This window comes from Acartia tonsa, chromosome 14 (assembly GCF_053477335.1).
Source record: "Acartia tonsa isolate MP-2025a chromosome 14, ASM5347733v1, whole genome shotgun sequence".
NCBI classification, from domain to species: domain Eukaryota; kingdom Metazoa; phylum Arthropoda; class Copepoda; order Calanoida; family Acartiidae; genus Acartia; species Acartia tonsa.
The window spans coordinates 17517850-17545687 of NC_137273.1; the positions used below are offsets into that span (position 1 = coordinate 17517850).

General features: G+C 31.9%; 1 protein-coding gene across 1 annotated transcript; it reads right to left on the reverse strand.

Moving 5' to 3' along the window:
- Window positions 1-1565: 1565 nt before the first annotated feature.
- Window positions 1566-22836, reverse strand: LOC145305913 (uncharacterized). The gene is made up of 14 exons (XM_080147784.1): window positions 22720-22836; window positions 16556-16618; window positions 14096-14174; window positions 12073-12115; window positions 11672-11792; window positions 11169-11247; window positions 7463-7548; window positions 7063-7124; window positions 6571-6635; window positions 4448-4515; window positions 3846-3958; window positions 3104-3246; window positions 2236-2329; window positions 1566-1980 (listed from the first exon to the last, which is right to left on the reverse strand). The coding sequence occupies exons 1-14, from the start codon at window positions 22782-22784 to the stop codon at window positions 1889-1891; spliced, it is 1173 nt and encodes a 390-aa protein (XP_080003910.1). The 5' UTR covers window positions 22785-22836; the 3' UTR covers window positions 1566-1888.
- Between the last annotated feature and the right edge of the window lie 5002 nt (window positions 22837-27838).

Consider the following 27838-nt stretch of genomic DNA (forward strand, 5'->3'; position numbering starts at 1 on the left):
TTTGTTTTTTTTCAAGATCAAATGTCCCTCTCTCTTTTACTTCCCATTTTTTCTGTCTTTTTGAATTTCATTAATTTTATTTAAAAATTTATGAAATTTATGATTTTGTATCTCTTTCTTTAAAATATTATGGGATCCTTTTTTAAAATTTAAATAACCGCCCTTACAGGGTTAAAATATTTGCAATTTTTTAGTTTTGTTTTCTGAACACATTACGGGAGTGTCACTAGTATCAAAATACTTCAAAACTAAGTTTTCTTTGATTTACTATACAGCATGACCCTCGAAAAAGTATTTTTAAGCATCTGCAGCCCTTATTTCTCAATGAATTATTAAAAAATGCATATGTCCTTGTTCTCCATAGTATTCCACGTAAGTAGATATAAAAATATTTTTTTTACCTCCATTAACACCGGAGATTTTTAGAGCTAAAGTTTTGAAAAAGTGACTGAGAAAAAGAATTTTTTTTGTTTCTCTTATTTTTTGGATGGTTATATTATGTTTTTCTGGCAATTGAATAATGAGACACAAAGAAAAACAAGTTAACTAAATATTTCTTTTTTATTCCACCAAAAAATATAAATTTTTAATGGCAAAAAATACTACTGAATGAATTGATTATTTGCAAATTTTAGGTTATTTATCAACCCTTATTTATAGAAAAGGATTAATTATGACAGTTGCTCCGCCTACTTTTCTGACATCTCAATTATTTAATAAGGGGTAAATTAAGCTTTTTAGACTAAAAAATCATTATGTTTTATTTTTATTTTCTTTATAACTTTTTTGTTATTGTAGTTAGGATTGTGAAACAAAAAAATTTTCCTGCTATATTCATAAAGATTTATTTGGTTTTTTAATCTTAAACAATTTTGCCTCATAAGTAAGTTTTTCAAAATATCATTAAACTAAAAAGACTCAAAAAATATGTGTAAAAAAATGCTTTTTACTCAAAAACTAAATTTTTTATTTCATTTTTGTATAAAGTTTCTGCTAGTAACAAAAATAAAAGGATTTCTAGCTTAATTTTGCTAAAAAAGTCGTATCATGTTAAAAGTTACTTTTTCCTCAGTCACTTTTTCAAAACTTTAGCACTAAAAATCTCCGTTGTTAATGGAGGTAAAAAAAATATTTCTATATCTACTTACGTGGAATACTATAGAGAACAAGGACATATGCATTTTTTAATAATTCATTAAGAAATAAGGGCTGCAGATGCTTAAAAATACTTTTTCGAGGGTCATGCTGTATAACAAATTTAAATTTTCTGTTTCATGAATAGAAATTAAATACTTCAATATAATTCAATTAGCAACATGAAATAAAAAAAAATGAGTTTATTTTTCATAAAGTAAAATAATGGGTCTTATCGTTCTGGTCAATGAGAGTTTATTATGGATTATTTAAACAGTATGAGTTTTAAACACTTGTCCTATGGAAAACTCGAGCTCATTTATAGATATTTATTTCCAAATTGATCCGTTATGGATCTTGATGCAATAAAAGCAGGCTGTTTTGTAAGTGTTAAAAATTGGAATATTTCATTAAATAAAAGTTCCCGCAAATATAAGTATTAAATAATAAGTTTATTATAATTAGAAATTATAATGATAATAATAACATTTTTTTAAATAGGTCCGATTTCAAAAATTAAACATACCAATTAATTTTTTTAAAACTGAAATTTCATTAATATATATTTATCAAGAACTTTTTGCATATAATTTTTTTTTTAGGGTTTCGTGATGTGATCTTAGCATTTGTTAAAAAGAGCTCTACTAGGAATTCCCTTTAAGATTGTAAGTAAAATTAATGTATAAAGCAAACATGAAGATAAGAGCTTAAATTAAAGATAAATAACTGAAAACTATAAGCTCAAAGAAAATTATCATTTCTCATATTTCAATTGTTTCTTGATACAAGAAAAGGCATCGCCAAAAAGATCCACTATGCCTAGGACAGATAATCCAACCCAAAAACCTGAAAAAAATTGAATATTCATAAAATAATGAATTGTTAATTATTTAAATGGATAGATAGATATGGAATAAATAGAGAGATAAATGGATTAGATAGATAGACAGAAAGATAGATATATACATAGATAGATGGATAAATAGTTATATAGATAGATGGATAGAAAATGGTACAAGGTATAACCAAACTTGAATGATAGATAAGTAAGATGGAATGAAGGATGGATAGATAGACATATAGATTAATAGATAAATATACCCAGAGAACTGCCAACGTCAATGAGAAAATCGTAGAAGGTGTAACCAATTATTTTTGACTGTACCAAAACCTCAGGCCTGAACACCATGTGAACCTAAAAAAAAGTACAATTTTATCATTTGGTAGTTTATTTATAAAAAACGAAGCTTATCTATAGTCAGTGCGTCCGTACGTCCTTACGTAATAGATAGCTCCTATTGCAAAATTAACAAGTTAGTATTATCTTATCGATTTCAAAATTAGGTCAGGTACAAATTAGTTTATAATTGCACCTTCTTTTAATTTATTGGTAACCCTTTAGGACTACATCTGCAGTGTTCTAACCCTATGGGGCTACCCTGTACAAAATATAATCTAACCTATCATGAACTATATCATATATGAAAAAATGTGGTAGATAAGGGTATTAAAATTAAATTTCCCGTCGTTATAAGGTTTTTTTGTATCTATATATGAAAGGACAAGTATATTTTTCTTATTTTTCACATATTTCTTCATTTCTTTGACGTTTTTAATCCAAATTCTTTGTGGATTATAATATCAAATAAAGTTTTCCGTTGTTTAGAGCTTTCAGCATGTAATTTACTTTGACCATCAGTATGTCGAAGCAGCTTATAATGCCTATAAAAAATGACGTCATTCTATACAAATTGATCAATGTAAGGCTGATATACTTGACCAATTATAAAACGTATACTGACCTATCATTGATTATTTGTATAGTATGAAATCATTTTTTTATAGACACTATTAGCTGCTTCCAGTTTGTCTTTAAACCTCCTTTGGAACACAGTAATAGTGTCCCATTTTTTGCACCAATACTCACAGCATCATTTAGACAGTATGTTTGTAGGTTATCTTTATTTACCTGAGAAAATTTCTTGTCAGTGAGGCTCTCTCCAGAAACTTTGAAGGCAATGTTCATGCTGTTACACGGGCGAGGGCAGGCGTGCAGGATTTTTGCCTTGTCAAAGAATGCCAGGGGCTTGGCATAATTCAGTTTAAAAAGACCTAGATTTCGTTGAAAATAAATACGGTACTATCCAGCGTTGTGGAGCCGGAGCCGGGAGCTGTGGAGCCGCCATATTTTGCTGGAGCCGGAGCCGTAATTTTCCTTAAAAAGCAGCTCCGGCTCCGGGTTAGCTCAAAACAGAGATTTTTATTAATTTAAATTTGGTTACTCTGTTGTGTCGTGTGCAAACGCACCTTTCAAGTTTTTAAAGTCCATTTAATCAAAAATTGAACTTTTAAAACCTTCAAAAGTCAAAGTTAGACTTGGCAAAAAAATATGTTAAGTTTTTCTTGATTTTCGGTCGGAGCCGGAGCCAAATTCTTAGCCGAAGCCGCACCAAAATCAAACGGCCCCGCAACACTTGCGCTATCACAAAAAGCCTCTTGGGCACTGACAACCAGCCCTCTCCTTATTTTTGTTGACAGGGTCCTTATTTTGTTATTTTGTTAACAGGGTCCTTAACGTTCGATATCCGTTAAATTACCGGATATCCGGCATTATAAATCAGCTGGAAAGCCGGTATCCTGATAGTTTCAATATCCGGTATTCGGCCGGATATTAAAAATGTCCGGATATCCGGCCCAACCCTCATATTTACCTTGCATATATTGAATCATTGACTGATTAGTGTATTTTTGTGTACAAGTATTATTATCTGATAACCAAGGTGGGACACAAGGCATGTACTGCAGGATGTCAGCTTGTACAGCCCTAAAAGGTTGGTTTGCATTATTATCTGTTATGAAAGCTCTGAAATACGGTTTTATGCTACTAAAATAATGTTTTGTTCTTCACACAAAGTGCCGGTTGAACACTGTTAAATAAATCAAATTAAGAGGTGGGGAGGAGCGATTATTTTTTTTCCCTATGCCTAATCCTTGCGGGGAACCCTAACCAATACCTGTGGGGCAACCCAATACCCAATAAAACCTAACTTAACCTTGCCTAAAGTAATAAATAAATAAACGAAAAACTACCTACCCTGATTTTTAATTTATTTCAAAATAAGGGGGTGGAGGTGTTAGCAGTGTTCACCAAGATACTCTGTTAAACAAATAGCAATAATGTTTTATACATTTTCTTCAAAACAATAATTGAAAATAGACAGAGTCAACTAGCCCCCCCCCCCTCCACCTAAATGCTACTAGAGGCCTCTAGGAGCATGCCAATGGTTTATATTTCTGTACTAACGTGTCTAACCTGTCAATACACTGAGAATAGGTTTCCATATCATAGGGCTCACAATTGTCGTTGGCTGGTGTGTTTTCCTAATTATAAAAGTATTATTGTTTTTGATTTAAAGATTTTTAAAAATATTATTCAAAAAAATTTTTTTTTTAATACGATATTCCTCATTTACAGGGTGTTTTCCGGTTTAGGGAAACGAACAGTAGAAGTATGAAAAATTAATTATATATTCTTATTCTCTATTAAAATATGGATCAATTAAAAAAGGTGTTTTTTTAATATCTCCTAAAATAATAGTGCTTTTAAGAGCTTAAAGAATTCAAAACGTATGTGTGTTGCTTTATTCTTGTAGAATTTAGGGCTATAACGTTTAACTAAATTTTTCTTATTACTTGAAAACGACATAATAGCATGCTCAACGAAATATTCTATTAAAAAATTTCTCGTATTCATTCGAATCCGGTGGATAGAAACTGGTTCTCATCCATACCAAGTCTAGCATTGTATTATATCCAGCTTTCTACGAATATAATAATGTACAATCATAAGATTAAAGACAGTTTTTTAGCCCATGCCTTCGGCACCTCGGGGCTAAAAAGACTGGTTTTAATCTTATAATTGTACATTCTATATCCGCGGAAAGCTGTTTATAATATGATGCGAGAAATAACTATTAAATTTTTTTTAAAAGTTATTTTTAAAGAACAAATTTTGTTAAGCATAAATTCTAAATAAAAATAAAACTTATATATTACAGTGAAATCAATGACGTCTAAGATTTTTTATTTGGGGGGAAGTAATTTTTTTTTAAATGGTACCCCCAAAATTCATTTGAGGCAGGAGGGGGGGGGGGGGGTAAAAATGAAAAATAAAAATTTTCATTTGGGGGAGAGGAGGTAATCACCCCTTCACACCCCCCCCCTCCTCTTGGACGTTCTTGTAGTGAATGCATACAAAAATTTCCCAATTAGTATTCAAAAGAAATATTATAGGAAATAATTGATAAATCAATATTTCTTTGAATTTTTATCAATGCTTGATCATCATTAATTATTTTTTTTTGAGCAAGGCTTCTTTTTATAATTTATTGAAATTAAATAACAAGCTTACGTCAATATTGTGTATACAATAGTGTAATGCTTACAATTTGAATTCGGCTAAGCATGTTATGACAGGGGGATCTAAAGGAATAAGTCAATGACCAATAAATTATACCAAAAAAATATATATATAAAAAACTCAAATGGGGTCATTGATTTAACCTTTCATTACTTTAATATTGAACTTTTCAATCTTCATGTTGCAAAACAATTGAGTTATTTGAGTTATCACAGTTTTAGTATCAGTCACTTTTACCCTTCATGTGGCTATCAAAACAGCCACATTTTTAGAGATATAGTAAAAAACCTTAAGTAAGTGTTATGTACATTTTTACAGAGAGTATGGACCTATACTTTTTAAGTTTTTTTTTCATGCTCCTTCTGGTTGATTCCCAAAACTGGAAAACGCAGTTTTTTTGAGACACATTGTTATTTATAGTTTTATTGAAGGGAGAAAACTATGGAAGGCAGAGTAAATTTAACCAGAACCCAAATTTTCACCTGCAGTTTTACAGTGGCGTGCGTACCAAAGGAGGCACTTGGGGCAATTGACCCCCCCCCCTAACGTCTAAAACGTCCCCTGCCCCTCCTAGCCAATGCCTCCCCCCCCAAAAAAAAAAATTGGAAAATGCCCTATTTTGCCCCTCCCAACTCCAAAAAACAAAATTGTCCCAGTGTGTACACAAGATTAAGAATTACCCAAAATTTTCTGGCACTTCGCGCTAATGAGATAGTTAAACTTAATTAATCCTATTAAATTTAAGAATTATTATCATTACATTTTTAAAATATGTAGGAAAAGTGAGGTATCTAAAGGGATAAGACAATGGCTGATAAATTAGTGTCCATTCCAAATGATTTAGGGTGGGGGCTAAATTTTGCAATATGTTTAAAATGCCCCCCCTCCCCCACCTAGACAGTAGACACACCGCACGCCACTGCAGTTTAATCTACAGAAGGGGCAATACATTGGGGTGTTCATAAATTTATCAACCATTGTATTATCTATCATTTATTAATAAGATAAATTAATACTTTTCTACTAATTGTGAGAAGAATAGATTGAAGTTTTCCTTCAGCTGGTTGCACTTCCACCATACCTAAACAGTCACATTTAGATAAACAAGGATGACAACATCCATAAAAGCGAAGCACTGAAACGGTAGGACAAACGGACATGGACACTTGTATAGTGTCAGAACTGAATAATCATAATATAAATGTATAAGGGTCAAAGCAAAATTGTAAGTAAATTTGTTGAAAAAAAGCTATCCGTGACGGACGGACGTACGGACCGATCCTAATTATAGAAAAGCTTCGCTTTTTTTAAAATGTGTGACACATAAGTAACATGTGATTTGCATTTTAAAATGCAACATAGTAGAATTGCAGAAGTTTGGTAGTAAGGCATTAGTAATATAGGTATGGGGAGAAAATCCCTTAAAAAAGAGATGGATAATCCCTCATTTTTATGACGTCAAAAGTCTTATTTTTCTCCCTATACCTATTTTACATTGATATATTCACCTGAGGAAGAGTCAAGATCAATGCTAAAATAAGTGGTTTTTTCTACATCTGTTACAAAGATCCTAAAATTTTAAAAGATAAAGTATTAACATTTAAATAAGTTTCTTAGAACGAAACGGGAAACTGTGAATAATATAGAAATAGCTAAAATCCAGCTAAAAAGCAGTCCATCCGCCATACATATTTTATTGTTAATTATTCTTTATAATTATGGGGGAATATTGACATGAGTTTCAGACTGTTATCTTTAACAGGAGCCGAGAAAATATTCCCACACTTCATGTCTTACTAGCTGAAAGATGGCCTTAAAAATGGGGCGTGGGGTGGGGATGGAAATGCACTTTTAGGGATATTGTTGAACATTCAATCACATTTTCGTTATGACTTAACTTTTACAAACCTTAAATTTTGAGGAACTTCCTGTTGAGACCTGTTGAAACGTGTTGGAACCTTCAAACCAAACTCATGCAACTTATATTCTCTAAACTAAAACAAGGATGACAACATCCATATAAGCGAAGCTCTGAAACGATATGACAGACGAACATTAACTTTTGTTGAGTGTCAGAAATGAATATACAAAATATGAAAATATAAGGTGTGACAAAATTATACGTAAATTTGTTGCAAAACTTCTTAAATACAGAATTCTGTTTAAGGACATACTGACATTTTAATACTTGATTATAGAGATGCTTCGCTCATAATATTGTACCTTATTGTACACTGTTAAAAATAATTTTTTTTTTAGCATCAGATAATACTATATATTCTTCACATTAATGTATAGTATAAATCCATACGTTATAGGAAAAAAACCTTATTACAATACAAGGAAGATTCCAATACTGTATTGAGCAATACTTAGTGTTCTATGGAGTAACATGTAGTACTAAATAATGTATTTGTCTGTATAGTATTATCCAATACACTCTTTGGAATAATATTCAATACGGTAGAAGTAAGTTTTTAATACTCTCCTTTGCAATTTTTCATATCCTCTATCATAATTTTTGATACTCTGTAGAGTATGAAACTGTTTTACTTTGGATGAAAGATCAGTTTATAATATATGATTATTATATGTACATATACATTTTGTTATATCAACAAACATACCAAGCAGAGCAATAAAACATTAATTAAATGTAAATTTAGTAAAAAAAATGACTTTAAAGATGTTTAGGACTAAACATGATCCTTAAAAATAAAAACTATGGTCAGTCATAATTACAAAAATCAAAACTATAAATCTGAGCATAAATAGTAACATTTCATCTTTGTCTAAAACGACCAAGCAGAAACACTTCCATGAGAGGTATACACCAATGGTGTCTGTTTCAATTATTCTTTACAGTACGGATTCGTACCCTAGAACGTATGAATAGTTACTATTTTAATAAACCATTCTCTTGCATATTGTCTGATACGCTACAGCGTATGAAATAGTACTAAATTAAAAAACATTTCTACATCGTATTTTCCAGTACACTAGAGTCTATCAAATAGTACTATTTTAATAAACATTTCTGTACCGTATTTTCCAGTATTCTAGAGCGTATCAATCGATACTAAAAAAATGTATGGGTTCTGTTATACAGTTAGGGAGTTGAATCCATTTTTATAGAAGCAGAAATATAATCTATGATTATTGTTTGGACCCTCTAAAACTGTAATCTACCTTTCCACTTTCCCCTCTCTTGGTGAAGATATCTTCAACGCCGATACGATTTTTGAAATGTAAGATTCTACTTTCCCTTCTCTTGGTAAAGATATCTTCAACGCCGATACGATTTTTGAAATGTAAGATTCCACTTTCCCCTCTCTTGGTGAAGATATCTTCAACGCCGATACGATTTTTGAAATTTAAGATTCCACTTTTGCCTCTCTTGGTGAAGATATCTTCAACAAGAGAGACAAAAGTGGAATCTTATATTTCAAAAATTGTATCGGCGTTGAAGATATCTTCACCAAGAGAGGGGAAAGTGGAAGGGTAGATTAAAGTTTTAGAGGATCCAAACCATAATCATAGATTATATTTCTGCTTCTATAAAAATGGATTCAACTCCCTAACTGTTATATAGTATTACATAGTGTTATATATTAATTATATGGTTGTAGCGTACTTACGGTTCCAATACTCTCCAGAGTATCAATTGATACTAAATAAAACAAGGATGACAACATCCATAAAAGCGAAGCACTAAAACGGTAGGACAAACGGACATTAACACTTGTATAGTATCTGAACTGAAAAATCGGAACATAAATGTATAAATCTCGAATCAAAATTGTAGGTAAATTTGTTGAAAAACTGCTTAAAATCAGGATAATGTTTATGGACATACTTACATTTTTTTACTTGATTATAGAGTTGCTTCGCTTATAATATTGTTCTTTGTTGTCCCAGGAATCAATATACCAAAAATCATATAAAACGGATAATTAAAACACTTGAAAATTTGTTGTTAAAAAAGTAGAAAAATCAACATGTTTAAAATGGACGTACGGACATTTTGGTAATGATTATAGAGTTGCTACGCTTTCTAAATCGTACCCAACTACTACAGGAATCATCATGCAAAGTTTGAAATCGATAGGACAATTCTAACATGCCTAAATTAACGAATAAAAGCTATCTATCTCGGACGGACGTACGGACGGACGGACGGACGTACGGACGGACCGACCCTAATTATAGAAAAGCTTCGCTTTTAAAAAGTATTTTTAACAGTGTAATAGGAATCAGTAATCAAAAAATCAGATCAATCGGATGATTTCATCACATAAAAAATTGTTATTAAAAAAGTAAAAAAATCAACATGTTTAAAATGGACGTACGGACATTCTGGTAACGATTATAGAGTTGCTTCGCTTAAAATATTGTTCTTTGTTGTCCCAGGAATCAATATACCAAAAATCATATAAAACGGATAATTAAAACACTTGAAAATTTGTTGTTAAAAAAGTAGAAAAATCAACATGTTTAAAATGGACGTACGGACATTTTGGTAATGATTATAGAGTTGCTACGCTTTCTAAATCGTACCTAACTACTACAGGAATCACCATGCAAAGTTTGAAATCGATAGGACAATTCTAACATGCCTAAATTAACGAATAAAAGCTAACTATCTCGGACGGACGGACGTACGGACCGACCCTAATTATAGAAAAGCTTCGCTTTTAAAAAAACTCGTAAAGTTTATTAATTACTTTTCTCGTATTCATTCGAATCCGGTGGATAGGAACCGGTTCTCATCCATACGAAAAAACTATGTCTAGCATCGTATTATATCCAGTTTTCTACGAATATAGAAATGTACAATCATAAGGTTAAAACTAGTTTTTTTAGCCGGTGACTTCGTCACCTCGGGGCTAAAAAAACTAGTTTTAATCTCATAATTGTACATTCTATATCCGCGGAAAGCCGTTTATAATACGATGCGAGAAATAACTATTAAAAAGTGGAAATAACAAATATCATCCCCAATATGACTAATTAGCTTTCATATATGTATTTATCCTATTAGTAGTAAGGTTTTTTTTTGTCTGTAGAGAAGGATATCGCTAACCGCTGAACCGAAATGGTTCTCCTTTACTTACAGTGTAGCTCATTATAGGTCCATGGAAGGTTTTTAAACTATTTTAGGGAAGGTTTTCTTCAGCCCCCCCCCCCAAAAAAAAAACCCTTTTCTTTTTAAAACTCAAGTTGAAAATTGGTGGGGGGGGGTGGTCGACTATTCCCCTCCCACCTTAAGTGCCACTAGAGGCATCTAGGGTGCATAGCAGCTGGTTTATATATACAGAGGGATGGGTCATTAGACTTTTGACACATCTTTTGGTTGGGTACTTTGATTTTAATAATCTACTGAAAAGGTTTACTCTCTTATTTACTTCTTCCAATCTAAAGACACTTCCTAGCTATTATAACTGGGGATATGCATCAATTTATTGTCCATTGTATCAACCCTTAAGATGCTTGGAGGATAGAATAGTCATTTATCACATAGTATTATAAACAGCTTTCCGCGGATACATTCGTAGAAAACTGGTTCTAATCTACCGGATATTAATCGTTTTTGAAGCGAAAATAATTTAGTTACCTGCCAACAGAACCCATAAACAGGATAGTAAACTTCTTCCCCAGTAGTGACTAGAGTAGGAGTTATTGAATCTCTATCACTAAAACAAGCACAAATATTCACAAAATTAGCAAAAAATCATTTACAAATTTTAATAAAATTTGGTAAAATTATGTAATTGTGTGTGACTGGACGGACACACAGTAAATTATATAGTAGCTTCACTAAAAAAAATTAAATGCGGTATTAGTCAGGTAAGATGTCATTGCCACTAATTACAAAGTTTCCACTGAATAACACAGGAAAAAAATTAAGTACTTTTGTACTTGAAATCTACACTGTGATAATTTGAACCAATTCTTTACTAATCATAAAAAAAAATATTTTACTTGGATATTAAGTCCCTCACTCCCCCCCCCCCCCACCCCTCATACATATTTTAGACACCCACTCTTTTGCTCTTTGTCTGAAAATCCCATTTACGCATAGTTATGTGACTAATAATAATTATCTACATAACTTACTTTTGTATGATTTGTAAATCACTTCTTGGCTGTAGGTTCAGCTTGGCTTTGAGAACTTGCAAAAAAGTCATGTTCGCATAAAGACCTCCATAAGTAATAGACTCTTGTTTTGAGGGATAACCTAGAAATCAATAAAAAATAAGTTTAAGATATTTATAATGCTCTGTTGGTCTAAGAGTTTGAAAGAAGTATACACTGTAATGACCGAAGGTAATATTTATACTGGCATCTCATTTGTAAATTTTATCTTTTGACGTCATTGTTTTGAGGCACTTTACACTGTCACTCACACAAAAATTGTATTCGATAATATAATTCCTAAATATTGAGTTAATACCTTACTTCAGGTTAAGATATCCTTAGACTATTTTCTTACTTTGAAAAATAAAAATTTAATTTACCAGGATTACCCACTAGAAGTTCCATCCAATGCAAGTATCCAACCTTAAAATTAAAGGAACCATGCAAGAAATAAACCGCTTTAACTGCTAAAAGACTTCCACGAGTAGACCCAATACAAAAAATTTGAAGCCTCCAGCTCCAAAAACAAAAAAGTTATAGACATTTTAAAATCATATTTTTAGTTCAATGAAAAGAAGGTGTCTTAACTTTTATTTTTATAGCTAGCTGGTGCTTTTAGTAAGTAGTAGATGTAAAATTTTCCAGAGAATTCAGATATGCAATCGTTTTTTTTTTGTAGACCTCTTATTTTTGAAGTAATTTAAGTTTTTTAAAAAAATAATCAAGTCGGTTTTAAGGTACTAAAACGCAACAAAATAAAAGAAAAAAATACCAGTATGAACAAAAGTAGTAAGATTTTTAATTTGACACCTTACTTTTTAAATTCTGTTGAGTAATTTTTTTAAAAATCGATTTTTTAAATCTCGGTTTAATCAAAACTTTAAACATAAATATATTCTACCACAGGCATAAAAATATGGGTTCATATATACTTTTAGAATCATAAAAATATTACAAATCGATTCTAAGCAAAATTGAAATAAAAAGTTTACAAAATAGTAAATAAACTACAATAAAAGAAATTATATGAAACTATTATATTATATTATACAGGCAACCATCTTAAACCTTGTTTTGGGGGTAAAAATGGGAAGGGGGTAAAGAGCGGGTAAAAATAGTGTTGCCTGTACAAAATAATATGCTAGGCCATTTTTTTTTATATTTTTTTTTTACTTTTTTTCAATTTTGCTTACAATGGATTTGTAATATTTTTCTGATTCTAAAAGTATACACGAACCCATATTTTTTATGCCTGTGGTAGAGTATATTTTTGTTTAAAGTTTTGATTAAACCAAGATTTTAAAAATTTATTTTTTTCAATAATTTCTCAACAGAATTTAAAAAGTAAGGTGTCAAATTAAAGATCTTACTATTTTTGTTCATACTGGCATTTTTATTTTTATTTTGGTGCGTTTTAGTAACTTAAAAACGACTTAATTTTGTTTTAAAAAAAAACTTAAATTACTTAAAAAATAAGAGGTCTACAAAAAAACCGATTGCATATCTGAATTCTATGAAAATTTTTACATCTACTACTTACTAAAAGCACCGGCTAGCTATAAAAATAAAAGTTAATAAACCTTCTTTTAAAAGTTTTTCATTGCTATTAACAGAATTTTCATTATTAAAATACGTCGCCTAGAAAAAAAATTATAAGCTTATTTTTGGCAGAATCTTAGGATGCCAATAACAGATAACATTTTTACAATAAAAACACCCTTCTTTTTAGTCAAAATCATTTTTAAAAATTCAGTTTAATTTTTGTTGTATTGAGAGTACTGTAGTGTGAGAATGCCAGCCTTTAGGATTTCTAGCCAATCAGAAGTCTGAGTACTTGCTAAGTCCGCTGAACAACCAATCACAACTGAGCATCTGTATTACTTCAATTAGTTTCTTTTCTCCCGCTATGATTATACGCTTTCAAATGCAATTTAAACCGATTTTTTAAAAAGACAGTTTGACTATAATAGGGGTGTTTTTATTGTAAAAATCTTATCAGTTACTGGCAGTTACTTACTAAGTTTTTTGACAAAGATAAGCTATTAATTTAGCTTCCAGATGACGTATTTTAATATTGAAAATTTTATTTTTAGCAATGAAAAACTTTCAAAATTTTCATTGTACTAAAATAATCATTTTGAAATGTCTGTAACTTTTTTTTGTTATTGAAGCTGGAGGCTTCAAATTTTGGGTATTGGGTTTACTCCTGGCAGGTTTTCAGCAGCTAAAGCGGGATATTTCTTGCATGGTTCTTTTAAGGTGTACAAATAACATAATTAAATAAAAATTGGAGAACATTCTGAAGTTGTTAAACATTTACAGTTTCTGTGTTGTAAAAACTTCAAACGTAATATTTTTACAAGTGATAAAATATGATTTTTATATAGCTTTAGGAACAATTACCTGGTTGGTGTCACCGTTTGCAAACATTTCATCATATTGCTGGATAGGACAGATAGTTATCAGAGGTGGTGTCACATTTCTGGGTGGGACAAAAATTTCTTACTTTGGATAGTGAAGCTATTTATTTAACCCTTACAGATCGGGGGGGGGGGGGGGGCTCAAAGAGCCCCCCCCTCTAGTTTTTTCAATCTCATTTTTTTTGTAGGTAAGTTGGAGAGCTGTAACTTCATGACTTTTTAAGTTTAGTAATTATACGTCGGCAAGAGTTGATTTTATTAGGATATCTGGTCTGTGTCGGTCGTGGTGTCCGGTCAAAGTCGGTTGGGTAGCAAAAAAAATTAGAAAAAATTGTAATAAATCTTAATTTCTACATTATGACTTTTGTGTATAAGGTAGAAACCTAAATTTTTTTTGGTGAATACTTAGATATCAATGACCTTCTGAGAAAAGTGGTGTTATGACCGTTTGACCGCTCCCTGACCGACTTTATGACCGATTTTTGTCCGGCTTTTACTACAGATATAAATCATGAATATCGTGGCTTCTATTACAGCTAGAGACCTATAATTTTTTTTGGTAAATCCTTGAGCAATTATAAACAGATAAAATATTAATTTGTGCCGCCAACCGCCGTTTTACCGACGTAACCGCCGAAAATGGCGGTTTCCGTTATTTTCCGTTTTTCGGCGATGATCAGAAAAAATAATTTTTTTGTTATGAAAAATAAAAGTTCGTCCTAAAATTTGGTCATCCTAGCTGCAAAATTGGCCGCTCTACAGCTGTTTTAAAATTTAGCGGCTGGCCGCTAAAAAGCGGCTAAGGAGCGGTCTGGCCGCTATGACAAGAAAAAGTAATTTTCTCTAAAAATACACATGAACCACCAGAAAAAAATTTTACGTCTTTATCTGTACCAGGAGCCGAGATAGAGGGGGGGGCTCAAAGAGCCCCCCCCCCCCGATCTATTAAGGTGGGAATTGGGGCCCGATCTGTAAGGGTTAAGATATAAAGCTGAAATTTTTAATGAAGATTCCTAACATGACATTATTTGTTCATTGGTCTTTTGGTAAATTCTGTTGACTACTCCCTTTGTCAGTCCATTTTTTTCTCTCTTATTTCCAATGTCAATCTTTTTACCACATACACGAAACAGCATAAAGTGTTGAATTAAAAATGACGTCATACAATACAAATGACAATTGATAAGCCAGTTTACATTGTAATTGACCAATGGTACATTGTATACTGGCCTATCGTATGACGTAATTTTTTATTGGACACAATGCGCTGTTTCCACATACACACATTATTATGTTTTCATATAATTATACACACATTATTATGTTTCCATATACACACATTATTATGTTTCCATATACACACATTATTATGTTTCCATATACACACATTATTATGTTTCCATATACACACATTATTATGTTTCCATATACACACATTATTATGTTTCCATATACACACATTATTATGTTTCCATATACACACATTATTATGTTTCCATATACACACATTATTATGTTTCCATATACACACATTATTATGTTTCCACGTACACACATTATTATGTTTCCACATACACACATTATTATGTTTCCATATACACACATTATTATGTTTCCATATACACACATTATTATGTTTCCATATACACACATTATTATGTTTCCATATACACACATTATTATGTTTCCATATACACACATTATTATGTTTCCATATACACACATTATTATGTTTCCACGTACACACATTATTATGTTTCCACATACACACAATATTATGTTTCCACATACACACATTATTATGTTTCCACATACACACATTATTATGTTTCCACATACACACATTATTATGTTTCCACATACACACATTATTATGTTTCCACATACACACATTATTATGTTTCCACATACACACATTATTATGTTTCCATATACACACATTATTATGTAAATTATATTATCTTTAAAATCAATTTTTCTATTTTGTGTTTAATCAGCTAAGCTACTCTATAATTCACAATGGCGGTCTGTCCGTCAGTTCATAAATTTATAACAATAAGGTGGAAAAGTGATTTTCTAAACTGCTTTCATAAAATGAAGAATATTTTTTTTGTGTGATATACAAATGATCATCTAGTACTTAATTTTGTCTGCTGGTCTTTAAGTCATGCTACACGAAGAAAGTAGCTCATAAAAATGAGGGGTGAGGAGAGGAGGAGTGGAAAAGAAAACCCCTTAAAAAGAGAAGGATAATCCCGTATTTTTATGACGTCACATGCTGATTTTTTAGCAACTTTCTTCACATACTCTATCTTGTTTTTAACACATGCTCTTTAAATCTCCTTGTCCGTATTTCCATTAATGATTTCCTACTTATGGATGTTGTCATTCTTGTTTCTCTCCTTTGGAATTTCTTACACCAATTCATAAGAAAATATTGTTCCTGACATCTTTGATTTCACTGACATCAATCCAGGGTGGATTCAACAGATTGTTTAAAGCTATACTGAATGAATATAGATATAAATGTTATTTTCCTTCATATCCATATTAAGATATATAAGATGGAAAGAATTTTAATGTTAGAGGGAGATTTGAAATCTGCATCAAATTTTAAGGATTTTTTTTTTATAAAATTCGTTTTTTGTATAATTCTTTATCTAGTTTTGTATCTTGTCCTGTACACATGTTTTCAAGTGATTAGATTTGGACAAGGGTGATTCAAAAAAATATATAAATCTCTAACAAATTAAAGTTATAGCTGTAAAATGGGACCAAAAAAGATCCCTAACAAACCACCTCAAGTGACTCAAGTAAAATTGGACCCAGTCACTAGTGCATTTTTAAGTGAGTTAAAAGTTGATGTAAATAAATTGACATTAAATGAAAATTCTGTTAAAAGTGTTTTAAACACCCTAATTAAAACTATCGGTCAACTTAAAAATGAAATTACCAAGCTTAAAGAGTCAGGAAGGAAGTGAGAGTTCAAGCGACGAGGAAGAGTGGGAAGTAAAGGGTGGAAAGGGGAAGAATGGTACAAACTTGCCCAGAGGAGGGGGAGGAGATAACAACAGATGGAAAGGAAATGGTGTTCCCACCAACATACAGGCACAGGTCAGATATAACAGCGATCACATTGACCAGAACCAACAAAGAGCAATGAAAGGTACTTTATTATTTGCCTCACCAGAAAATGCAGCCAAGAACCTTAAGTCTATTCTAAAAGAGCCAGAAGAAATTGGAGAAGAACCATACACTCAGCAAATATGCGCCACTATAGAGAAGTATTATGGTGTTCATATTGACCCAGCTCTGGATATTGAAGCATGCCACCCTACATCCAAAGGTTGTGGTATTATAAGGTTTAATAATCGAAGGATGGGTTCAGCATATGCTAAACTATGTTCGGCGATTTTGAAAGGGCCCAAGCCATCACAGCCCAAGAAAGAGGAGGAGATTGTAGGTCAACCTGGGGAAAGAAAGAGAGGGGCGATGGAGGGGAACGAGATGGAGGGAGGAGCGATGGAGGGGGAGGCATCAGTGGAAGGAGCCCAGAAAGAGGAGGTGAGAAAGGTAAAACGACCTAACTTTTGGTTAACTTTCCAACTCACAAAAAGGCGTTCAGATTTAATCAGAAAACTAAAGGAGCTTAAAAGGGATGGAAAGATAAACCATTTTACTACTAATGAAAATGGTGTTATCAGTGTCACTTTGAGCAAAGGAGCGGCTCCTAAACGGCTAACTTTGGATTACAAAAATGACAACTCTAAAACTTACTATGTGGGTGAGTTACTCCAACTTGTCTCCTGTAAAATATGATAAACAATCCGAAAGTGAATCAAACTAGAATATAATGGTGTAAAAATGGGTTGAATATTTTATTTTATTTTGAAAAACCCGAATTTTAAACTAATCTCTATCTGTTATCACTTAATATTTATTTTACTATGTATATGTTCTGTGTAAATTATCATAGCATTAAAAATGGGTTGTTTAATGCTTTTTTTTCTTTGGTACATTTAAACAAAAATAATATAAGCATTCAAATTAAAAATGGATGATGAGTTAGTTAATAATCTTGGACATAATTCTTTGCAATTAGATTCAAATTTAAATCATTCGTGTTCTTACTTTGAAAACCAAGAATTTGTAAACTTTATTGGAAAGAGGGAGGAAAAGTTTTCAGTCTATAGTCAGAATATTAGAAGTATAAATAATAAAATCGACGATATACAAGAATTATTATCGGAGATAGAAACTGAAAAATTTTCTTTTAATTTTCTTTTAGTATTCTATTATTTCAAGAAATTTGGGCAGCAAATAACGCACAGACCACTAGATTAGAAAATTATCAAGATATTATCTTACAAACAAGGGAAGGAACAAGGGGTGGGGGCTTAGGAATATATCTTAAGCAAAACTTAAGTTATGAAATTATTGATGAATTATCATATATTTTAGAGGGCGAATTTGAGACTCAATTCATAAAAGTATTTTTTGGTAAGAACAAATTTAAGATTATAGGCAACATTTACAGAATTCCTGGTGGTAACTTAAATAACTTTATAGAATGGTTTGGAGAAAAATTAACATTTCTTAAAACTGACCCAGTTTTAAAAAAATCTGATGAAATTATATTTGGGGGTGATTTCAATGCAAATTTTCTAAACTTTGATTCCCACAACCAAACAAATGATCTTTTGAACCTATTAATATCCTCTTCTTTTCTACCAATGATTACTCTACCTACTAGAATTTGTCAAAATTCAGCAACTCTCATTGATAACATTTTTAGCAATAAAAAGCAAGAATTTTATGAAAGCGGCCTAATTATATCTTCTATTTCTGATCATCTCCCAATTTTTTACTTAAATGTAACTTGTGAAAAAAATACTTCAAACCAAAAACAATATTATTATGATATGAGTCCAAATAACATAGAAAACTTTAAAGAGAAACTCTCTTCACAAAATTGGGAAGGTGTTAATAATGATAATATTCCGAAAACTGCCTTTGACAGCTTTGGTAACATATTAGAAAAGTACTTTAAAGAGAGTTTCCCTTTAAAAGAAAAATGTGTTAACAAAGGAAAAGTTCCTATTAACCCGTGGATGTCACAGGAGTTATTAAAAATCAGAAAAGCCAAAAATAGGGCCTTTAAAAACAAACTTAAACATAGGACTGAATCTGCTGAAAATAAATTTAAATGCCTAAATAATAAATTCAAAAAACTTGCTAGAAAAGAGAAGAAAAAATATTACCATGAAAGATTTGAAGATTGTGTTACTGATATCAGAAAGACTTGGTCGCTAATTAACTTAATAGTCAAGAAAAAAAAGTGTAAAAATGACGTGCCTTGTGTTTTTACAGATGCACAAAAATCCTATAATACTTTCTCTGAGATAGCCAATGGTTTTAATGACTTTTTTTGTTGATGTTGGGCCAAGACTTTCTGAATCAATACCTCAATCTTCTAAATCTTTCAGGGATCAATATGATGAAGAATTTAACTTTCAGGAAGTAAACTCTTTTATTATCAATATAACTTTGTCCAAATTAAAATCAAAATCAAGTGTAGGTAATGATAATATCTCTATGAAACTTTTAAAAGAAATAATGCCAATAATTGTAAAGCCTATCATTCACCTGTTTAACCTCTCTTTAAACACTGGCTACATTCCTGATAACTATAAATGTGCAAAAATTATACCTATTTACAAAGCTGGTGAAAGAGATAGATTTGACAATTATCGTCCTATTTCCTTACTTCCAGCCCTCTCTAAATTACTTGAGAAAATTGTTGCTTTTCAAATGATTAGATATCTTGAGGGAAACAAAATGTTATATCAACATCAATATGGCTTCAGAAGGTCAAGAGATACACAACAACCACTGATACATTTAATCAACAAAGTTAATGACGGACTGAATAAGCCCCAATCAGAATACAGTGCCTGTGTGTTTCTTGACCTTAAAAAGGCATTTGACACGTGTGATATTCCAATTTTACTATCCAAACTAAAACACTATGGTTTTAAAGGTGTATCTGCAAAATGGTTTGAAAATTATCTAACTAATATAAAACAGTATGTTGAAATAAATGATGTAAAGTCCGAAGAAAAAGTATTAACCCATGGAGTACCACCATGGAGTCATTGGACCAATTTTGTTCTTGTTGTATATAAACGACCTTCCAAATTCAACAACCTTATTTTGTAGCCTTTTTGCAGATGACACAATCTTTTGTAAAACCTCAAGTAATTTAGAAACCATAAAAACATCATTAAATGAAGAATTAGATAAGGCATCAGTATGGTTTAGGGCAAATAAACTTTCTTTAAATGTATCTAAAACAAAATACATGGTCTTCAGACTTAGCAGTATGCAACCTGTCAATAATAATTTTAGAATCTTCATTAATGGGGAGGAAGTTGAGAGAATCAGCAATGAAAATGAAACAAAGTCTTTTAAATTTGTTGGGGTACATCTTGATGAATTTCTCAATTGGAATGAGCATACAAAAATGGTAAAAAACAAAGTTTCTAGTTCTCTATATGCATTAAATCAAATAAAAAATGTTCTCCCATCAAAAACTTTGAAAACGATTTATTCCTCAATGATTTTGCCTCACTTAAATTATTCTAATATCACATGGGGTCTCTCTAAAAGTAAAAATATTGATCAAATAAGAAAACAACAAAAAAGGGCAATAAGGATTATTGTAGGTGCTAATTATAATGCACACACTGAAATCTTGTTTGGACAATCTAAAATCTTAAAATTTGATGATTTGGTAAATTTAAACATTTTAAATTTTATAAGTAAATTTTTTCATAAGAAACTCCCAGAAAGCTTTGATAACATGTTTAAAGTTCTTGCTTCTCAGAGATAAAAAAAGTTACTGATAAGTATACCTATAACAAAACATCTTGAATATTTTCCAGCAGTGTCATTTCCAAAACTTTGGAATAACTTGAGAAATGAAATAAGGCTTTCAGACTCTGTAAAGAAATCATTGTTCATGATTAAAAAAGATTATTTTTTAAATTATAAATCATTTCATTGCAACAAAAGAAAATGCTTTTCCTGTAAGAAATAAAATCAGTACCAACTTCTGTAACTGTAAATAGTTATTTAGTCAACCCACTTAATTATTGATCTATTAAATTTGTGTAAATATCTTTATATAATAAATAATTTTTGTAATTCTCGCTATAAATAAAATAATAAAAGAAATCAATAAAAGGGGTAAATTTACGGCCTACTCCAAGGCTTAATTACTCCTTGCTATGCAATTTTTAAAATATGATTTTATATGTATATTTAATAATTTAAATGTATTGCATTAGTTAATAAATTCTATTCTATTCTATTCTAAAAGCGTAAATACAATTTAAGTTAATTAATTTTGATTTAATCTGATTAAAGAAGGATATGTGTCGTACATCATTCAACCAATTAGAGCGCAGGTAGTTTTCAATCCACATATCACGGATGTAATTGATTAACTTAAATTGTATTTGCGCTTTTCAATAAAGAATTATACAAAAAACTCGGACATATTAGCCTCTAGGACAAAATAGCCTCAGGACATTTACTTAAGAAAATAGCCTCAAGTTCCATAGACGTCCAAGGTGGGGGGGGGGGGGGGGTAAAGTGCGGATTACTCTCCCAAAAACGAATTACCCCCCCCCCTTAAAAAATTTCTACCCCCCGGCCCCCCCCCCAAAAAAAAAGCTTGGACGCACCTGGCCTCAACTGTGGTGATTTAGAAATTCGTGGATTTTACAAAAAGTAGTTCGTATATTTTTAAAATTTTTACAATTGTTTTTAGAATTTTTTGGAAAGGTTGGGTTAGGTTATAATGCTAGGGAGCCGAGCGCCCGCGGCTAGGCAGGCCAGGGAGCCGAGCGCTGCGGCAAAGATCATTATTATCAGTTGAGGTTATTTTCCTAAAGAGGCTATTTTGTCCTGAGACTATTTTGTGCCGAGGCTATAATGTCCGAGGCTTTTTTTGTCCAAGACCACTGTAGATATAGCAGATCTAGATGGTCAAAAGAAATTCTTGGTGATTCTTTGAATGTCCAGAGGCATTCCAATAATACAATCGATGAAATGTTTTGATAATAAAATATCCCGAAAGCCAACTTGTTTCTAAGAAATTCAACTTTTCATGGCTGACTTATTATATATGTTTTGTCATATGCTTCACATTACACGATATTATATGCCCAAAAAAGGATTTTTTCTTTAAAATACGACAATTGCCGACTCATTATGCGATCGAAAAAAATAGCTGCCCTTTTGTAACAAAATATATGTACTTTATAACCAATATTATGGCCAGATTGTTCCTCCAATGTTTTCCTACAGAAAAGGCTTATTTAGAGAGTATGTATCTAGATTATATTTATTTGACAAACCAATGAAGAAAAACAATTTTATGTTTTACTAAATAGACCCATGAAAACTTTTTGGTATAGTCCCTTTCGTGGCAACGCCTCTTAAGGGGCGATTCGTTGTATATTCACAGTAGCTTTTGAGAGGTTATTTTATATTAGGTTAGGCGTTGCTACGAAAGGGACTATACCCAAACTTTTAATTTACCTCATTTGATAAATGAATAGGCATGTTGTGATAATAAGAAAAACATTTCTTATTGCCGCTTCCATTGTGACTGAATAATTCCTAATGGTTGCCCATATGGTTCCCCATATTTGGTCAGCTGAATTTGAGTTGCCGATTGTGTACACAGTTTCCTCGGTGTTTCCTCATCCTATCTCAATATTTACTACTAGCTAAAAAAGCTTCAAACTTTTTTAGCTAGTAGTAAATAATGAGATAGGATGAGGAAACTGTGAACACAATCGGCAACTCTAATTCAACTGACCCCATATTTCATTTTAATATGTTCCTTACAATATTACAAATATTTGTTTTATACATTTAGAAAGCTAATTTTAAAAAAAATGTTCCGCCCATCCATGCGGCAGTCCATACATAACGGATAGTTGTTAGTAGGCATGTTAGAATTGTCTTAAAGATTTAAAATTTGTCAAGATGCTTCCTGTAAAAGTTTGACTTAATTTAGAAAGGGTAGCCTTTTAACCTTTTTTTACTATAACGTATATGTAAGGTTGTGTGATTTAAAAAAAATATTCTTGATTTACGACCACTTAACCTGTGCTCTTTTAACCCCCTTTTCCGAATCACCATAAACATTTTTTGTTATCATCCTTGTTAATTATGTTGATTTAGTTAAGCACCTAAAAGTAAATATATAGTTTAGAGCCTTCAAATATCCGCCAAATGTATTCTTTCATTAAAAGTGCCCAGCGATGATAGAATTTTTGTTTTCAAATAAATAAATTATATAGTTAAGTGTATTTTTTCTCGGTATCCTTTAACCCTGTTGGGAGACCCAAACTTGTGGTTTCCTTAACCAGCAAGCCTACACTTTACCTAACTTTTACATGCGAAAAACGCCCCCCCCCCCCTTTATTTTCAATTGATCTCAAAAACTCAAATAATCATTTATTTTCCCTATAACTTATAATGTTATATGAATGCGAAATTGAAGTATCACCGAAAAAATATGTTCAATTAATGTTTTTTTGTTATAACTTTGTATGCTCAACATTTAATTAAAGGCATTAATTTTACAAGGATGACAACATCTATAGCCAGCTAAGCACCATTTATTCTTAAACTATAGATTTTTTGTAATCGGACCAAAAACACCAACGGTATGTGGAAATCCCTTCATTTTTCAAAGACCTCTTTCGTCTGCTTCTAAATTATTTTCTGCTGCTTGGCTGTGTTAATATAAGCGATAACATTGGTTGATTTTCAATGACCCTTAGAAAGATTGCACAAGATGGTTGCGATGGGGAGGTACAGTTTTTTAAACCTTTCTCCCTCTAGTGTTTTACTCTAATGTTAAATATCAAAGCGACTAAAGAGCTGTTAAAAGCTCGATAATGATGAAATTGTTGACAAGAAGTTTCTACCGTCTAGCTTGAATTGAAGCTGATAAGATCATGTTTCCCCTCTAACCGTTTCATACGGATGGACAGTTAGACATTTATAATTTTAGAGTAGCTTCGCTACTGGAAAAGGAACGTAATATAACCAGTGCACTTATGTATGTAAATAAGTATCACTTTAACAAAATTTAATAATTTATTATATACTTTCTTTGTGAAAAAGGTATATTTTTTCGTTTTGGGTATTACCTAATTAATCCTCTTTTGATATCAAGTGATCATCTAGAGAACCCAAGGACAGAATCCGCTTGTAATGGGATGCAATACTCTAACGCCCACTGGTGGATATTAGGTTAAGTAACATCCATCAGACAACCAACCCTTTGATTGCACGACCTTTGTTTGAGAAGTCCTAACTGTGCATGGTAATGAGCTGCTCCTGTTTATGAGCCAAGGTATTCCCCCTAATCTAACTATTTATATCACGCACCTGACATAGTAGCAATATGAACCATTTTTAACGTCATATGTTATGCCGCGGTGTCAGGCCGAGAATCGAACCCATCTCTATCTTTTTAAATTAACTGTAATAAATACAATAATATATCAAAATTTCAAGTTTACTTATCTACTTTCCTTATACAAAGACGAGTACTTCTAATAGTAGACAGCGGTATTTTGTCTGAATAATCTCATGTGACTAGACATGTGACTAGAGAATATCTGCTTAACAACTCAATATGATCTTCTGTCCGTCCTGTTAAATAACCTTAATATATTAAAGGTTACGAAGACACCCACCTATTCGGTTTTTCTGTTTATTGATAGACTTGTAAGTGTTGTAACTTTTTACTATTGTGATCCTGGCGGGCACTTGACACCTCAGTAAATCTTGAGGTGTTGTTTGAAATATTTCAGGGGAGGGGGGGGATGTAGTTTATAAAATTTTGAGGTGATTAAAATGAGGGGTTTCAAAGTTTGAGAAGGGATTAACACCCCTTTGCACCCCCTTCCTCTTTGAAGTTTAGTTCTAAAATATTCCATAATAATAAAAAGTAGTGTAAAAAATATAAAAGTCAACTTTAGGTTCCAGGTATGATCCTGCAAAGCTTGATTCTTCAGGACTCCAGGAAACTTTGAACTGCCTTGAAATACCTTGATTTGACCCCCTCAAAATAAAAGGCTTGGATGTCACTATTCCGAAATAAATCTAATTAAAAGGAAAAGCCTCTTTTGAAAATAATTTTTTTTATAATAGTTTGGAATGTATTAGAATTAAAGAGTTATTATTTGTTACACCATTTTTCTGTAAACATCCATAAAATCCGACAGTAAGAAAAACAAACATTAACGCCTGTTAGAACTTGATAAGCAGGATATAAATGTATATGTCTTAACAGAATTGTATGTAAATTTGTTCCAAAATTGCTTAAATAGAGGATAGTGTTTAAGAGCTAATAAGCTAAATGGTAAGAGCTATCCTCTTTTAAAAAGTACGTGTTTGTAAATTTCTCTTATCCCTACTAATTTCTTTGGTTGTTATTACGAGTACTGACTAATTTTTATTGTTATTTCTAATTAGAATTAGCTGTTTGAACCAGTTTTGAATTACTATAATTTTTGCTTCATTTTTTTCTACGTAAATCGTTTATTTTTTACATTATAAAATAGTAAAAAAATTAAGTAATTTAATGGGTTCTACAGCGGTAAAAATTACTAACATTTATTTAAGTTTGGCTGGTGTTTGATCATTATAAAATTCTTTTTTTCGCAAGTTAAAACTAATGAAGTTTAATCGCCGCACCCTTGAAAATTTTTCAAAATATATATAGCTTTCAGATATTAAAAGATAAGAAAATGGAAGATAAGTTGATGTACATCCCCAATGATGATACACAAAATAATTCAATCTCTATATTAAGATAATCGAATACTATTCACCGAAATACCCAAAGTTTTGGGGCTAAGAAAAACGTTGAGAACGAGTATAATTTACATTCAAAATCATAATTTTGGGGCCAAAAATAACAAAAACTGGTCATAAAACCTTGGGTACCAGTATAATTTATAGTCAAGTGTCTCCTATCGTCCTTTTTTATAATTAGGGTCGTTCCACCCGTCCGACCGTAACGGTTAGCCCTTAAGTAAATTTAGGCATATTAGAATTGTTCTATCGATTTCAAACTTGATGATTCCTATAACAGATATATACGAATAAGAAAGCGTAGCAACTCTATACTCGTTACCAGAAAGTCCGTTTAAAACATACTGATTTTTACTTTTGTTAAAATTGTCCTATCGATTTCAAACTTTTCATGATGATTCCTATGCCATTTAGGTACAATTTGAAAAGCTGAGCAACTCTATAATCGTTACCAGAAAGTCCGTACGTCAATTTATAATACGCTGTGATTTGACACACTACAAAATTTATTGTTTGTTTCAGATTTTCTTCCTTCTGATTTCAGAGCTTCGCTTTTATGGATGTTGTCATCCTTGTTTGTACATTGAATCATTAAAATGGTTAAATATAAACCTATAATTAATTAAATTAATAATCATTAATATTCTAAAATTTTTTTATAACGTACCTTTCTATACAGAAGTATTTGCTCTTTATATATTTTCTGATATTAATAGTTCTAAGTAAATAAATTTGAAATTATAAATTAAGTTTCAGAGAGAGAGAGGGGACAAAAGGGTGTTTATTACGAAAGTCCCCAAAATTTTATAAAAACATTTTCTTATTCGGTGATTCAAAACTTTGGAGACTTTAGTAAATTTTGATTTTTTGATTCATTAAGTTGAGTATTCAAACGATTACACTACTAATTCTAATCTACAGAATGGGTTATTTTGTGAATCATCATTACAAATATACATTAATTTATTGGCCATTGTCTTATCACTTTAGATCCCTGATTAAGTGTACGTACAATTACATACTTATTTCTATTAGATGAATGATTGCCTTATTAAATAGTCTAGTGTATGTGTGGTATCCGCCTAGGTTAAATGGCAGACACCAGAGTTCAAATGACTACGGCAGTGCGAACAGACGTGGACACCTATATTATAGAGAAGCTAAGCTTCTCTAGCAATCACTAAATAATAAACAGAGTCTATTCAGTTGTTCCTTTATTCAGGGTCTAAGGTTTACTAAAGTTATATACAACAAACAATAAATACACAGATAGGAATAAGTAATCATAAACAGAATCAATATAATACATATACAATAGTCAGTTTGGGCAATAATGATCCCCCATCCCTGGAAAGGGTGGGGGGAATTAACAATACAGCTTAACCATAATAAGGCTGTCAGAATCTATCATTAATTTTAGGTATAGGGAGGGGGTCGGCAGACCCCTTCCCCAGGACTCGGGGGAGGGCCCTCGGCCCTTCCCCGAACCCAGGTCAGGGTTGCCATAGGCATGGCTCACGGTTGCCGAATACCACAACTCTCCCCTCGGAAGGCTGGGAGGGGGTTTCCCTGCCAGACTTCCGACAGTGGTTGAGGCCTTCGGCCCGCTCCTTAGGGCTAATTTATATACAAGCGATAACGATTCAATGGAATCCTAGTGGTGATTTTCAGGGCTGATGGGCCCCCAACGTGGGATAGAAGGTAGAGGCTGGCTTTTGTTGGACACGTAGCTCGGCGCCAGCAGGTGTCAGGTTGGCGTGGGGCACAGCCGCTGCGGGGCCGGTCAGTAACGGGGCATTCTGGTGGTTGTTGGCAG